This window comes from Delphinus delphis, chromosome 2, assembly GCF_949987515.2.
Source record: "Delphinus delphis chromosome 2, mDelDel1.2, whole genome shotgun sequence".
Taxonomy (NCBI): Eukaryota; Metazoa; Chordata; class Mammalia; order Artiodactyla; family Delphinidae; genus Delphinus; species Delphinus delphis.
Genome location: NC_082684.1, coordinates 88,328,522 through 88,338,641, shown reverse-complemented (window position 1 = coordinate 88,338,641; position 10,120 = coordinate 88,328,522). Strand labels below are relative to the sequence as shown.

At 54.3% G+C, this 10,120-nt stretch overlaps 2 protein-coding genes across 2 annotated transcripts; one reads left to right on the top strand and one right to left on the bottom strand.

Moving 5' to 3' along the window:
* Positions 1–2,226: 2,226 nt before the first annotated feature.
* LOC132418495 (dual oxidase maturation factor 1-like) lies at positions 2,227–5,867 on the top strand. Its single transcript, XM_069540347.1, is given in 9 exon segments — positions 2,227–2,373; positions 2,693–2,750; positions 3,419–3,556; positions 3,811–3,833; positions 3,835–4,025; positions 4,274–4,491; positions 5,179–5,242; positions 5,244–5,403; positions 5,859–5,867. Coding segments are annotated over 9 exon segments (1,008 nt in total).
* A 649-nt stretch (positions 5,868–6,516) lies between these two features.
* LOC132419682 (dual oxidase maturation factor 2-like) lies at positions 6,517–10,062 on the bottom strand. The gene is made up of 6 exons (XM_060003577.1): positions 9,822–10,062; positions 8,697–8,754; positions 8,268–8,402; positions 7,795–8,008; positions 7,222–7,436; positions 6,517–6,865 (listed from the first exon to the last, which is right to left on the bottom strand). The coding sequence occupies exons 1-6, from the start codon at positions 9,966–9,968 to the stop codon at positions 6,672–6,674; spliced, it is 963 nt and encodes a 320-aa protein (XP_059859560.1). The 5' UTR covers positions 9,969–10,062; the 3' UTR covers positions 6,517–6,671.
* Between the last annotated feature and the right edge of the window lie 58 nt (positions 10,063–10,120).

The window sequence follows — 10,120 nt, the reverse complement described above, 5'->3', positions numbered from 1 at the left end:
GACTATTCTTCTTCCCAAAAGCCTGGCTGTGAAAGGGAGAGAGTGGCATAAGATAGTAGCTGGAGGGCACCCAAAAGGTCAAGAGAAAGAGTTCCTTTTCTTTGTGTTCTTAAGATGGGAGAAATGTAAGCATATCCTTGAGAGAAAGAGCCAGCAGAGAAAGAGAAGCTGAAAAGTCACCAAGAGAAAGGGGGAGAAGTGATGAGAAAGGTGGTGGTGAAGGCAGGCAGGATTGGAGTCAGAGCCCAAGGAGAAAGGAGATACACATTCCTCTGGAATGGGAGAGTTGAAGAGTTAAGGAAAAAAAGCAAAACTTCATGTTAAAACTGAGACAGCGTTTATTTCACTTGCCCCAAAGACAGAATAAACATTTAAACTGTCTCTTTGTCTTTGCCTGATACCATGCTACTCCCCAGAGACAGCACCAGGAGGTGGCCAGCCTAGAAGGAGAGAGAGAGGTTGGGAGCTCCGATGTGTCACAGAGAATCACAGAATTTAGAACTAGAATGGGTCCTGGAGATCATCATATCCAACTGTAGAGGAGGAAGCCAAGAAACAGGGAGGTTGTCATTTGCCTGTCCAGTTACCAAATCAGTCAGTGAATGGGACTTTCCTGTCGGTCCAATGGTTAAGACCCCAGGATTCCAATGCAGGGGTGCAGGTTCAATCCCTGGTCTGGGAACCTAGATCCCACACGCCGTGCAGTGTGGCCAAAAAAATTTTTAAATTAAAGAAAAAAAAATCAGTCAGTGAAGAACTGGAACTAGACCCAGAACTGATTCCTGCCCAGGGTTCCCATCAAGAAGGATTGGTGAAAGAGAGAAATGGAGTAATGAAATGTCCCCTCCTTCCCAATCTGGTAGCTTCCATTTATTAATATTATTCTGTTCCAGGTACTATTCTTAACACTTTACAGACACAATCTTGTTTCCTATTCACAATGACCCTATGAAGTAAACATTATCGTCATCATCCCTATTTTTAAAATACACCCAAGTCTCTGTAACTTGAAGAGGCAAAGGCAGAATTCAAACACAGAGCTGCTAAACTTCTAAGCTTATTCTTTCACTGTATCACTTAACAAGACACTACCTGGTCAGACTGTAACTTACAGAGCCTCCTGGGTACCAAGGCCCCAGTACAGATTATACACAGGGAAATGAGCAGAGCTGGGTTCGTTGATTGTAAGATGCATTTTTTTTTCACATTTTGACATCTCTGAAATTGAGGTGTGTTTTACCAGCGATGGCTGTCATTGTTTAATTGGCAGTGTTTTTTCCTCTTTCTTTCTTTGTGGTACTTAAAATAATGGCATGTCTTGCAATCATTCTGTCTGGATTTAACAAAGCACAGTAAATTTAGGTGCCATTTCCCCAATATCCTGTCTGCAAAGAGACAAACTAGAGCCAAAATAGCTCTGAGATCAAGGGACAGACAGAAAAGAGCTAAGCCAGGGTTTGACCTGAAATGAAGCCTAGGAACTTAAATCAAGGAGGAAGGCTACTGTTGATGATGTGTGGGGTAGAAGGACATCTGGCCCCAGCACTGTGCCCTAGTGGAGGGCAGGCTCCTTCAGTGCCTATTGAGGTGAGCTCAGTTCAGCTCGATTGCTCTCGAGCTGCCAGAACAGGAGCCAGGGTGCCCAAGAAAGCTTGTCAGACCAGCCTGGGCAGTGCCAGGTCTGGGAATCAGCCCTCTGATGATGTAGTTGGATTATATACTTAGCAGAGCTATCTTGCCTTTGTTCTTTGGGGAGTGAGGAGGAAAGCCAACCTTTTTGTATCTGTACCATCTTTCAGCCTTATGCCTTCTCTTGACAGAAAATATAGCTCTTTCTATGTTCTGTGATCCGTCTGCTTGTGCTGGAGGCCTGAGGGAGATAAAAGAGAATTACATTTCTTAAGACAGTCCCAGAGGAAGCAGAGAAGCCTGGAGGGTAGTGGTGGCACTGGTTTAGGGGACCTGGGGGTTAGCAAGGGAGCATGGAGTGACAGAGACTGATTGCCAAGGTCCTTATTCTCTCACAGCTAAAAACACGTGGAGATGGATGGCTGAGGGGTAGCGGAAACGGCAGTAACAGTGGCGTCTGGTGAGCACCAGAGAAGAAGGGTGTGGTTTATTCTCTACTGGATCTCTGGCCCCAAGAACAGTGTGTGGCACATAGAGGGCACTCAGTAAACACCTGTTGTTGTAGAGCATCCGCCTCCCCTGAACAACCCCACCAGAATGGCTGCTTTGGGACACACATTCCCCTTCTACGCTGGCCCCACGCCGAACTTCCCAATGGTCACCACCTTAGCCATCATCATCACCATCTTTATGACTGCACTGGTCACCTTCATCATCATCCTGCCAGGCATTCGGGGCAAGATGGTGAGAAACAAAACCAGCCCTGGAGACCCCAGCCCCAGAGAGACCTCGGCCTCGAGGTGAGGGGGCCAGACTTTCTGATTACAATCAGATTCAGGAAAGAGATTCTAGTCCCGAGAAAGCGTCACCCACCCTCCCAGCAGAGAGCTCCCTACTCATTGATTCAACAGATAATTACTGAGTATCTATTATGGGCCAGGCACTTTGATCTCTGGTGACCAAGGGACCTCAGTTCTAGAACACCCTTCCCGAGTCTGGAAAGAGACAGGGTGGATTTGGAAGGAGGGTGCTCCATCCTAAACCCGCCCACCCTGTGACGCAGAGGCTGTTCCGGATCCTGCGAGTAGTGACCAGCTTATTCATTGGAGCTGTGATCCTGGGTGAGTGTGGAGTGTAGCTGACTTGGGCAGCTGCCTGCATCCCATCTCTTCTATCCTGGCTCCCTCACAGAGGCTCTGCTTCAGGGTGGGCTTCTAGACCTCCCTGGCCGCACGCCTCCCTCACCCTGGCCTTATCCCCTCACATCTACCTTTGCCCTGACAGGTGCAAGCCTCCTGGATGCATCGCTCCAACCTTCCTAACATATTTATTCAGAGGAAAGCAGGTCAAAATGAATGCCTTTGGGGACAGGGTCTGCGGAGGCAGGAGGGAGAGAACGGTGGAGGGCTGCTTGCTTTGCTTTGGGGATTAGGCGATAGGAAACACAGAAAGTCTCTATGTTGAAGCTCTCTGTGTTTGCCCAGCATGGTTTATTATGTTAATGTTTCCTGCCCCAGCTGCTTGAGTAGTTCTCCCTATATGGGGGCAGGAAGGGAGGACAGGGGGAAGAGGATTATGACCAGGGGAGATATTAGATTCTGACCCATTTATTCATTTATTCATCCCATACCTATTGTTGGCAAACTTACCATGAGCCAGGTCCTAGGCGGGTTAATGGATACACAACTATGAGCAAAACTGACATGGTCCCCTTGCAGCTCTCCCTCTGACTAACCCAGCAATGCCCAGACCTCCCTGAGTTCCTGAACATCAAACTCCCCAACCCCAGCCATGAATTTCAGTTCTGAGTGGTCTGTGGGCCAGGTCAGCACCAACACATCATACAAGGCCTTCAGTTCGGAATGCATCAGCACCGCTGTTGGGCTGCTGCAGGTTGGGCTGGGAGGAGTCAACATCACGCTCACAGGTGAGGGGGGGCTCTTGCCTGGGAGGAAGGGAAAGCCTCTGCTCTGCGGCTTTGGGATCTATGTTGGGTGTGGTCTAAAGAGCTCTAGGATCCGGGCCGGGGGAGGTAGGAAGGGAAGTTCTCAGGCCTCAGAAGCTGCCTTCTCTCACTTGAGACCAGAGCCTGGTCCTCTTCCAGTGTGATAAGCCTCTGCCCAGGTAAATACCCACTCTGGCCCTCGGGTCCCTGCTGGGCACAGCTGCTCCATTCCCCAGGGACCCCAATGCAGCAGCTGAACGGAGACCGGCTATTACAACAAGGAGTCCACCTGGCGCCTGGGGGAGAACTACGCCGAGGAGTATGCCAAGGCACTGGAGAAGGGGCTGCCAGACCCCGTGCTCTACCTGGCCGAGAAGTTCACCCCACACAGCCCGTGTGGCCTGCATGGCCAGTACCGCCTGGCGGGACACTACACCCCGGCCACACTGTGGTGAGGGTGGGACGGAGGCCCTGCTGGCCTAGACCCAGGAGTGGGGTTCCTACCCATCTCTCCCCCACTCATGTGGAGACCCCTAGTGGGACAGTCTGGCACCAGTCACCACGGTGCTTGGTTGGGAAGCCCACAGGCAGGAATCCCTACCTCACCTCTTTGGGTGTCCTCCACCTGGGCCCCTCCAGGTAGAAGTTCACCCCAAACAACGTAGAGGTGCCTGGGCCAGCCTTCCCCTGGCTCTCCAGGGTGGCATTCCTCTGCTGGCTGCTGGCGGATGTGATGCTGTCCATGCCTGTGCTGGTCTACGGTGGCCACGTGCTGCTGGCCACGGGTGTCTTCCAGCTGTTGGGACTGCTCTTCTTCTCCACGGCCATGTCACTCACCCTGCCCTGTCCCCTACGCTTGGGCACTGCCACACTGCACACTCACCGTGGGCCTGCCTACTGGATCACATTGACCACAGGTGAGGCCCAATCCTGAAGGCAGGGATGGGAGGACTCAGGGCTGGGGCCCATCAGGTCCGTGGGGTTGAGCGTCTGCCTCCAGGGACCGAGAGGCACTTCTGGGGACCTTTCCCCTCTTTAGAGCCCCCTCCGTCTTAGATCCCTCATCGCTGGGTTTCCCCTTCTCAGACCCACAGCCCCTCCCTCCTCATATGTCCCTACTCCCCTGTGTCTTATCTCTGTCTCTGTCATGTCCCTCATCCCTTAACTCTCTGTTCACCCAGCTCTTCCCCAGATCTTACGATCTCATGTCCCCCCTTCCCCCAAACACTCTTCTCTGTGTCCCCCATTCCTAGAACACTTCTCTGTGCCTATTTCACATAGCCTTAAATTGCCCTGCAGTTTTATTGTCCTCTCCTGTCCCACTGTGTCCTGCCCTCCCCCCAGGGTTTCTCTGTTTTCAGAGTTCTCTCTCTCTCTCTCTCCTGGGATGTAATTGAAGGAGCACTGGGTTTAGAGTCCAAAAACTCAGAGCAACAGAGCCACACCAGCCATATGACCCTATGCCAGTCACTTCTCGGAGCCTAAGTTGCCCTGAAGCAGGGACGATATAGGCTTCCCTTAAGAGGGGTTCTAATGCTCTTAGCAGATGTCCTTGGGAAGGTGTTACTATCACTAAGGCGGGATACTTGTTGCCTCATCCCCAGGCCTGCTCTGTGTGCTGCTGGGCCTGGCCATGGTGGTAGCCCACAGGCTGCAGGCTTTCTTCAGCCACTGTGGGAGAGGACCCTGTCCTGGAGTGGGATCCTGAGGAAGGGGGACTCCTGAGCCCTCGCTACAGGTCCACAGCTGAGAGTCTCGAGCCCCAGGACATTCCTCTGTCAGAGGCTTCCTCTGAGGTGCCCTGTGAGGAGTCTGACTTGCCCTGGAAAGTTCATCTCCCTGGTGGCCACCCGGACTTCCAATCTGGCTCCAGACTTCACTGGAACCCCCCCTCCAAAACACCACCAGAACTGCCTGCAGGATGGGTTGTATCAGGTTCCCAGCCCCAATGTGTAGGTGGAGTAGGAAAAGAGGCTCTACCTATTGATGATAAAACATGAAACAAAACAAAAAGCCCTAAGGCAGATGTTGGGGCTGCCATAAACCCTGCTGCCATGCGTGATGAGACCAAGCAGGGGCTGCCCCTCCTTCTGCCCAGCTACCCTGCCCTCCCTTGGGGCTTTGCCTCTTCGAGGTGCCATTTACTGAAACCCAGCTCCACCCACATGATGACAAACGTGTACGGGGGGCTTACAGTGCGATTCTCCCATGTTCCCTCTCATCCCTCTGCATCTCTTGTTTTCCTTTTTCCTGGCTCCCTTTTGTTCTCCCTTCACTTCCCCAGCTTGTGTGATCTCTTGGTGCAATGAATGTACTGCGAGGGAGGAGAGACCAAACTTCTTGTTCTAGATCTAATATTAACCGATTGTGCCCCATTCTCTCTGAGCTTCAGTTCTCAAATCTGCCAAATAAGACTGTAGGACTTGCCAAGGACCTAAAACAAACAAACAAAAAATCCCGGGGTTTACAGCTTTATGCCTTGCTGACATTTACCTCGGCCCTCAGACACCACCCCTTTAATGAATAAAGTGAAGCTAGTGAATAAATTCCAAAATGCCATTTCTTCTTAGCCCCCCTCAGCTGGGCCAGCGGAGGGGGATCCCACAGGGCCAGCGGGGGTGGAGGTGTGGGGGAATGACCTGCCTGGTCACTGCTACCATCCACTTGGGGTAGCTCAGGAAGATGCAGGCTCTGATTGTTCTTCTCTGGGCTCACTAGAGGGCACCCTCTCCCAGACCCTTTCCCGGGTTACTCTGCATTCTTCAGACACAGAGAATCCGGTGTCTGTGGCAAAGCAGAGAAAGAGTGCACTAGGCTGCCTCCAACCCAGGGAAGTCTCCCCAGAGCTCGTATCCCGAAAAGCCTTGAAAAGCCATGGAAAATAATGGGAGAAAGTTTAAAAAAAAAAGAAGAAAGTTTATTTACAGCTCACGCTGGGAGACTCTTTCCCGGGTGCAGGCGGCACATCTGAGGCCACTGGCGCTTTCCCCCCGCGCCCCCAGCGCAGTGCCCTCCCGGAGCTCCCCAGGCCCGGTGGGCACTGCTCCCCGGCCTGCGGGGGACCAAGGCAGAGTAGGAGTCCGAGGTTGAGTCCCTTTCACAGGTTAGTACTGATGGTTAAGTCTGAGCCCCAGAACTGCTTATGCAGTGGGTTGTTGAGGATGAGAGAAGAGCTCCCTTTCGCCTGACTTTCGAGGCCCTTGACGCTTCCATCCAAGAAGGTGCGAAGAGCGCTGGTCCGAGCGTAGTGGAGACTCAGCACCGCAACTCCGAGGAGGAGGCACAGGATGCCTGTGTTAGCGCAGTCGCGGGTAAAGAGGGCGGTCAGGGCTCCAGAACCCGGCCGCCCGACTCCATCTATTGGAGGTATTTGCGTTTCTTCCCCAGACACACGCACCACGGAAAGACCTCTAATATGGCATACATGATACACGGGTTCGCACGCCACTGGGGCAAGATACCGAACCCTTCCGAACTCCCTTCCCCTCCTCTGTAAAATAGGCACAACAGTGCCTGCCTCTACGAACTACTGAGAGGGGCAAATTAGATAATATATGTGAACTCATTATGCAAACCGGAAAGCGCACGCTGGGATAAATCTCGTCTCTGCCCCCAGACACCCGGGGGCCGGTTCCCTCGGTCCTCACCCGTGGCCAGTGTGATCCAAAAGGCGGCACCGTAGTGAGTGGTGAGCTCGGAGGAGCCAAGGCGGAGCTGGCAGAGAGACACGCTGGAGATGGAGGCGAAGGCGAAGACGGAGAAGAGTACGAAGGCGCCGGTGATCAGGAGAGCCAGGCCTCCGTAGTGCGGGGCCGGCATGGAGAGCAGCACGTTGGAGAGGAGCCAGAAGCAGAACGCCACCCTGCGGGGAGGGGACCAGTGGAGCTGTGAGCCGGATTCCCCCAGCCCGCTCGGGTTCCCACGGGCTCGCCTCCCCTACCTCCCGGCCCCAGAACAAAAGCCCGGGGCTGGGATGACGGAGGCGCAGGGAAACACTGGAGGGGAGTAGCCGGCGCCCAGCCATTGCTGCGTCTCTTCGGATTCCCACGGTCTGTACGGACCTCGTGACCATCTGCTCGCGAGGCGGCAACTCTCACCCCAAGCGCGTCGGTCTGTAACTGTAGCTCACATCCTCCGGCTCACATGCCCCCACCCCGACCCCCGCCACGCACACGCACGCGCGCGCGCAAGTACGCAAAGTGTCTTCTTTCCGCGCTCACCACAGCGTGGCCGAGGCGTAGTGTCCCGCCAAGCGGTATTGGCGGTAAACCCCGCAGGGGCTGCTCGGAGTGAACTTCTCCGCCAGATAGAGAACTGGATCCGGCAGCCCCTTCTGCAATGCCTCCGTGTATGCCCCAGCATAGTTTTCGCCGATCCGCCAAATGAACTGCTCGTTGTAGTCGATGGTCTCGTTCAACTGCTGCACTGGGTTCCCTGCGGAGGGCGGCGTCGTCACCCGGCTGCGTACAGCGAGGACCGGGCAACTAAGCGGATTCGGATAGGAGAGTGAGAATCTTGAGAGAAATAGGTTTGGCAGCGGTTGGGGAAAACACAAATCAATGAGAACCAAAAGCTATTCTATATGAGCTTGTGGGAGCTGTCCTCACAGGTCCTCCAGCTGCCCCTGCCTGCCACACACCCCCAACCATGGTGTCTGTCAACCTCAGGAGTTCACTTCGCCGCAGCTCCTCACCTGTGAGTGTAACATTAACGCCCGCCAGGCCCACCTGCAGACCGACGTGGGCTCGGACGCGTGCCGCACTGAAGGCCTTGTAGGATGTATTGGTGCTAACTCTGCCCACTGACCATTCTGTGCTGAAGCGTACCGCTGTGGGGAGAGGCAAACCGTGGGGGAGGGGAAAGGTTAGGGAGAAGATTGGGGAGACGGGATTGGGCGGGTGGTGATGGGAGTTGGGACACTGCACAGAGATGGGGGGGTCTAGGAGTCCAAAGGGATATACACGGTAAGGGTGGAAGAGTGGGCACTAGAAGGAGCCCACTAGAAAGAGAATGGGAAGAGGGAGCGGGAACCCATCCCCAGTTCTCCATTTTCCCAGGTGCCCTCAGGCCACCTCCTTCCTCACCCCAGGTCCTCTCCCCCTCCGCTGCATCACACACTCACCCACAATTTCTGCTCCTATGAACAGGCTGAGGAGAACTCTCACCAACCAGAACCAGCGCTGCAGGAACAGGAACCGGGTCAGGCCTGGGTACTGCCCAACCAGAGTCCCCAAGCTCTCCATTGACCCCATGCCACCCGGGCCTTTAGTGCTTCTGCAACTTCCCTCTCTTGCCCACTTTTCCCAGTTACATTCCTGACCTTTAAAGGCTGAAGGCAAGTCATGCAAGTCCCTCTGAGCCACTGGCATTTTCTAATGTTTTCTGGCTGCATGATTCTGCCTCCCAGCCCCATTTTCCAGTCCACCCTGCAACTGGGCTGTCTCTATCTGCTGCTCTCCCACCACCTTCATCCCCTTTCCTCTTCAGCCCTGGTCCCACCTCCTGCTTGGGTCACTGCCATGATGAGGCTCAGTGAGTCCAGAAGTGCTAGGCAGGCAGCGGTCACCTCCCTCAGGAGAGGGAGGCCTCAAGGTCTGGTCACCAAGTAGAGGAGGTGCGAACACAACCTCTCAGATATTACTAGGTGTGCCAGTTTCCCAGAAAACAAACACAAGACTCAGGGAGGCTAGGTCCTCCTAGACTTGAAAAACAGACAACTTAGGCTCTGGGAGAGGAGGGAATCTAAGAAAAAGTGCCCAGTCTGCTACAACTTCGAAGAAATTTCTGTGGAGATATCTCTGTCCCACACACATGACTCAACCCAGTGCACAGGTGAAACACAGCAGTATGAGTTGCTGGTTTCTGTCCTCTTGGCCAGAAGGTCATCACCTGAGGTCGGGATGGGAGTGGGATGGGAGTGGAGGTGCAGCCTGAGGAGAGGCAGGAGACCCCTGCAGCATGTGAAGACTAGAATTGGCCCCAGGATTACTGGACTGGGCACCCACTCTCTGCAGCAGCCTCCTGAATGTTCCAGCTGGGGTCAGCCTCCGGATGTCTTGTATGGGACCTCTCCCTAACCTTGGGAAGGGGTGCTTGCTGGGCCAGACTTCTGCCTATGCTCCACCTGTCTGGTTCAGTGCTTCAGTGCATGGAAGATCTTGCCGCCGTCTTAACTGTCCTATCCTCCAGAGACATGCTATCTTTGACGCCCTCCACCCCCAGACCTAAACTTCTAGTACCCCCTTACCGAGTGGCCACGAATCCCGGGTAAGATGAGTAGGAAGCTGGCAGCCAAGGCCAAGAACACCAGAATGACAATGAGTAGCGGGACGCTGATGCCGGCGGCATGCCGGGGCTGAGGGTAGAAGGGCAGCACACCGTTCCACAGAGTCATGCTGCAACCCGGCCGAGCTGGGTCTGTTCCAACGGGGAGAGCGGTCACTGGCGTCCGAGCCCGGATCCCACTTCCCTTTACCCCGTTCCCTGCGTGCGAGGACTGGACTCAATAGACAAGTCAAGTCTGAGCGCCTCGGCTTGCCCCTAAGG